The sequence below is a fragment of the Ascidiella aspersa genome, chromosome 2, assembly GCF_963924565.1.
Source record: "Ascidiella aspersa chromosome 2, kaAscAspe10.2, whole genome shotgun sequence".
Classification (NCBI taxonomy): domain Eukaryota; kingdom Metazoa; phylum Chordata; class Ascidiacea; order Phlebobranchia; family Ascidiidae; genus Ascidiella; species Ascidiella aspersa.
The window spans coordinates 38714114-38720113 of record NC_139448.1 but is presented as its reverse complement, the minus strand read 5'-3'; the positions used below and the strand labels follow the sequence as shown (position 1 = coordinate 38720113).

The 6000-nt window shown below is 33.4% G+C and overlaps 1 protein-coding gene across 1 annotated transcript; it reads right to left on the bottom strand.

Annotated features, from left to right (window-relative positions):
- Positions 1 to 1633: 1633 nt before the first annotated feature.
- On the bottom strand, positions 1634 to 4505 carry LOC146165661 (transgelin-2-like). The gene is made up of 3 exons (XM_083380997.1): positions 4368 to 4505; positions 2531 to 2617; positions 1634 to 1741 (listed from the first exon to the last, which is right to left on the bottom strand). Exons 1-3 carry the CDS (start codon positions 4503 to 4505, stop codon positions 1634 to 1636), a joined length of 333 nt encoding a protein of 110 aa, XP_083237123.1.
- Positions 4506 to 6000: the final 1495 nt, after the last annotated feature.

Genomic DNA, 6000 nt, shown 5'->3' with positions numbered 1-6000 from the left:
CGTAACAATGAATATTACGTAAGCAAGGCGATTGTTAGCCTACATTTGGGCAACATTCCCGCCATCCGTACCACACACGTTAGGTGGCGAGAAATCTAACACAATGTTAAAAGAAATAATTTCACCAACATAACATTAGGTATTTATTTGTCGGACTCTTAAGTGTTCATAATGACCTGGTATCTGATATCGCTGTATGCAAAGCTCTGTGGCCCACTGAAAACAACGTCATGGCCCACTACTGGGCCATGGCCCATAGGTTGAAAACCTCCGATCTAACCGAACGTCAAATGATATACATCTATATTACTTAATCAGAAAGACATCTTCACTTACTTATATTATTAGCCAATAAATCGGATCCTTCAAACTTACTCACAGACTGTAAATACTAACGATGTGTTGAAAACGTTGTACAGTGAACTGCGGGTATTTTTTATCACATTTTGCAATTAAACCAGTCAAATATTCTTCAGTAATTTTTAGATATCAATCAAATAATCCCACGATTTATTTTTAATTTTTTGTTAAACCTTGTCATTTTTTTAAATATCTTGGACAAAAACTCGTCTAATTTGCAAAAAAAAAACGTTTTGTTGAAAAAGAATATTAATTTGAGAATCATCGTCAGCATCTTATACATAGTTATCAGTCAAATAATCCATAGTTATACTTCAGATAATTTCTAGGCTTGAGACAATAGTTATCAGTCAAATATTCTTTAGTTGAAGCTAGAAACCGGTTGAAAACACCGTAGTCTACAGTGAACTGGGAGTTTTAGCAGATTTTTTTAAAAACACAAAAAACGGCTACCATTTTGCAGCCGGAAGTAGTGGTGCCCAAGCTTTTTGACTAACAGCTTTAATCATAAAATATAAATAGATTGCGAAACCCTGACTAATGAGCACTTTGGCTAAGTGGTTTAATATAATGTCACAATGAAGTATTGAAACAATTAACTGTGTACAACGTAGGAGCAAATATTTGACCAAACAAGAACTGTACATAAATAATTTTGTTATCATGAGGCTTAATGCCACACATCAATATTGTAATACCTAGTAAAAAGATTTTATGCATATTTTAATTTTCTTAATATTTTTCCTTCAACAGCATCTAAATCTAAATACAGACTTGAAACAAGCTAAAAAACATTTTTACATTTTTATTATAGAAGATTATATATTAATTGGCCCACGAATAACAAAATATACACAAAGCACTGGGTATATAATTTGGGTATAGACCCAAAAAGAATAATAGTATCATTCAATATGTTGCCCGCTTGCGGGATTAAAGAGGGGCTTCTAATGGGCACTAGGTGGCGGTATAAATGTAGGCTGAGGTAAAATGTAAATTTCAGCAAATTGGATTTTAATTTTAGGTGCACCTTTTAAAATGTAGGTCATATTTTAAACAATACCTTAATTTTTACATTTAAAAGTTTTAAAATGTGGTGCAGATTTACGTTTGTGAGTGTCGCTTTTAAAGTGTTGTATATGTAGGCCTACAGTTGTATTTTTCACATCAGTAACATTTATTTTAAATGTTGGTATAATTGTTAGTTAAATTTAAATGTCTGTGTAAGTTGCATAGGTAGGGTCCATCAAACGTAAGTTTCACACAGCAATGTCTAGAGCGGCTTAACCCCCGGTCCACCTCTAGCGCTGTACAACCTTGCAAGCTGGTGGAGGGCTGTCACCACCAGAGGCATATTCTCGTTATCAAATAAGTCGACAACCTGCGAGCAAATAACAGTTTGTTTGTGTTGCAATGAGTTGTCTCAAGTTATTGTTTTTAACTTGACTTAAATAATTTGAGTCAAGTCGTTTCGGTAAGTAACCTGACTCAATGTTTTGAGTAAAATTAATTGACTTAACTCTTAGGGTAAAACGGTTTGATTTTAGTACTTTTAATGAAATTATTTTTTTTTTAAATTGAGACATCTACTCCAACTTTATCCGTCAAACAGACTGCTTTCTATGTTTCATTAATTATTAAATTGGTGAACTTATGCGATTCTGAGCGTTGTTTGGATTCGTAAATAATAAAAACGTAACAAGCCAATTTTACAGACAAATTTGGATGAAAAACCAAACAAATTTTATCAAAAGTTATTTGACAAGAGAGTTAAGTCAATATGCCTAAACAACTTTGTGATTGACCATATTACTCCTGGTACTACTCAAGTGAAGTCATTGGCCGAATACGTCTGTTAAGTGCACTTAAGTCTAGACACACTATAGTTAACAAAAAAATGTTTCAAGACTTTACTTTTTTTTTCGCTGGGAAATAAACATACACACATACAAACTGTTGCAACCAGGCATAGAAATAATGATAAAAAAAGCTCCTCTGGTAATTGTAATTGTACCATGGATGCATCAAAGTGAATATCTTTCCCCGCTCTTTGCAAAACAATTACAATTACCAGAGGAGCTGTTTGTTCAATCAGTTACTATGCCTGGTAGCAACAGTTTATATAAACATACTGCCTAATTGCGTTTTTTTAATTTTTTGTTAATTTTACTTGGAATAAGTCTTCCTTTGGTACTCCATATCTTTCAATAGCGCCGAGAAAGTTCCAGATCCTCTCCATGCATTCAAATGCCATTTGCTAATTAAAACAGAGGTTTAAGATGATACTTAAGAAGGAAAAATAGGCAAAAAATAATTTCAACAGGGCCGCTATTGAGGTCTGAGTCGTCTGACCAACTCGAATTATTATATTAAACATTGAGGTACCATTGAAAATTCGGCTATGAAACGTTTTGTGATGTGGCTGATGTCCCCTTCCCTTGGTGCCCTAAGCACGTGCTTATATTGCTTAATCGGAATCCAACCCAGCACTTTGACCATTTATATCAATATTATTCAAACCAAAAACATTGTGATAAGAAATGTCACAAACTCACGATTACTTACACCATCGGTGATTTTAAAAAGTGACGTCGGTTCGATTTTATTGATTAGTTTTAAAAGGATGGTTCCATCTTTCAAAAAAGCTTGAAAAGTCTGCAAAGAAAGTTACGCAGTTAATTTCCAGCAAATACCAAAAAACTATTTTTTTTCTACATCCATGAAAAATAAAATATTGCCAATCAAAGTTGAATAAGAAACCAAAGTTGGCTTTTTCCAGTAAGTTTAGTTGGTTTGGTCGATTGGTGAAAGAAAAAACTTCTTACCGAAACGATGAAAAATATTTTTATTATAACGAATAAAAAAAATTCAGAGTTGACGTCAGAAAGTTACGTCATAAAAACGGGTAAATTCTAAGGTTATTGTTTGATGTCGTGTAAAAATATGCAACTGGTATCTAAATTTAAATACATTCAAAGAGATTGGTGTTGGTGTGGTAAAAAAATAATGCGCAAAGGAAAAGCTATCAACTCACTTCATAAAAATCTAAATTAACCAGTTTAATTCACAAGAAATGTTGTTAGAAATATTTAACTTGGTCGCCAAACCTTCAATGTTAATTGGCGTTTGTTATTTGAGTCTGATCGGTGAAAAAATTAGAAATTTGATAATATAAAAAGCTTATACCAGAAATTCCATCCGAAGCGTTAAAAGTTGTAAAACTCTTATTTTACAATGTTTATGTTTTCTCATCGGACCGGAGAAAGTGACAGAAGTTGAGAAATTCAAGCGACATCAGTCTTTTATTTTCGACTAATTTGATGTTTAGCATTTATTCTTTTTTTTTAAATATAGCTCATCACTAAACGTTGTGCGCGGCAAAACCATTGTGACGTAGCAACCGCGCCCTTTGTTCGTGCAGCCTATACTTTCTTTGTGACGTAGTTCAGCGCGATTTGTCATAGTGACCTAACATACGTGCTGCTTATTATTGCGCAACAATTGAATATTCGCGTCGCGGTTGTTTTGCAAATAGCTTCGTTTTGCGAAACAATTTGCGGTTGTGACGTAATATAGGGGCAAAATAAGTCGGTTGTTGGTTAAAAAAAACCTTTATTGCGGTTGTCAAAAACTTCGCAAAACCTTGGTTCTTTGGCTTTTATTTGATTGCTTTTGATATTTTTCTCATTTTTGTTAGTTTCAATTCAAACCTTGTTTGGTAAACTTTATGCTTTTAACCCTAAAGATCAACTTTTTGAAAGAACGTTTGCGACAATTTTTTACACATTAACTTTCGTCACATTTATTTGAAAAACATTTTTAATCAATTTGTGCGTTTTTAAAATAATATTGATTCTTTTTGTATTAACCATTTATTATTATAGATGGAAAAGTTCGGTTAAAAAAATGTAGTCATCATTTTGTCTTGTACTTATGGATGCAAAATTTGCAAAGTCAACTTTAGTTAAAAAATAAAAAAAAGATTGCTTTTTTATCGATAAACTTACCTGCCCTTCAGATGGATTCTCATTTATGACTTCCAATATCCAAGCAATTGCTTGTAACTCCAAATATTCCGAATATTTTGAATCTTTTTTTCTCTCAAGTTCAGCCGTCATTCCAAAACCACTTGGTCGAGCGGCCATTTTTTCGTTTTAAAACTTAACTTTTGCAAAATGCAATCTGAATTTGCTTTGTAAGCTTTTTGGAAAAAAGTCACGATTTTAAACTTCAAATTACGACAAATTTGTCGTAAACATAAAGAGTAACACTGATTTACGGAACGATGAATGGTCGGAATGGTCGGAACGCTCACAGTATTATTATTAAATATATTAACACTTGACCTACCTTCACCCAAACGCTAACCCCAACCCTAACCTAAACATTATGCGTTGGTTTAATAATTGTTTAACGGGGTAGCACTTAAATTAGTGAGCGTTCCGACCATTCCGACCATTCATCGTCCCGTAAATTAGTATTACCCCATAAAAATAAAATTTGATGCCTTAATATTGGTTATTATTAATATTTGATCAAGTCTCATTAAACCTCCAGCCATTATCTAAGATTTATTCGAAACGTTCACAAAATACTAACTACTTGTGTATAGTACACCGAAAGCCATCGCAGACTCACCGAATCTGTTGATCTATGATGCAAGCAGGGCAGACTAGAAAAACAACTAGCCTGCAGTGAGGTTCGAACTCACGACCTCAGGAAGACCGGGACCGTCTACCAAGTGAGCTGCACAGGCTCCGAAGGGAACGAGTCGAGAAACAACCATACGCCAATGCTTGCTCAATCTGTTAGTACAAGCAACCTCACTGAAGGGGATTCACAGTACCATATCATTGAATGTTCACAAAATACTACCTACGTCTGTGTAAGCTTTGATATTCATTTTACGTCTAAACAAATCATCCATTGATTATGTACTTCTGATTATTTGTATTCAGGGCTGATTAATTATAACATTTTGCACTTGACGCAATATCAGCATATTCATAAACAACTTTCATTTAAACTCGTACATTCTCCTTTCACCCTTTTTAAATGAGTGGTTTGTTTCGTGGTTTTTTTTCAGCAAATTTCGCAGAAAACCGACAACATTTGGTTTCCGGAAGAGATGTGACGTGTCATTGATTCGTTTGTTTCGTCACAAAGAGCAGCGCTGTTGTGGCGATGATCGCTTCAGAGACTTCGCGTGTATCGCGCTTTAATTCAATTATTGCAACATTATAAATTTATTGATGTTAATTTATTTTTTTAATTTACTTTTTTTGATGACTTTTAAACTTTTAAATTTCTGTGGAATTTCTGTGAAAAGCAAAGGTTTAGCACAACTTTTCTGCTGAGCAGGTTTTCTGGAATAAATGACCAAAGATTTGCTTCATTGTAAAAAAAATGTACAAAGCGGGTACTTCCTTCCTAAATTAAAATTTCCTTGTTCTTAAATTTGAAATAATATATCACTCCAGTAACATTTGCTCAAAACACTTTTTTTTACTAACCAAATGCATCTGAATCAGTCATCATCAACTTCAAGATCAAAAGATTTTTAGAAGATTTACTTAATGACAATATTGACTTCAAATAAATAAACATTTTCAGAAAAATCTATGAATTAGAAAATAAGGC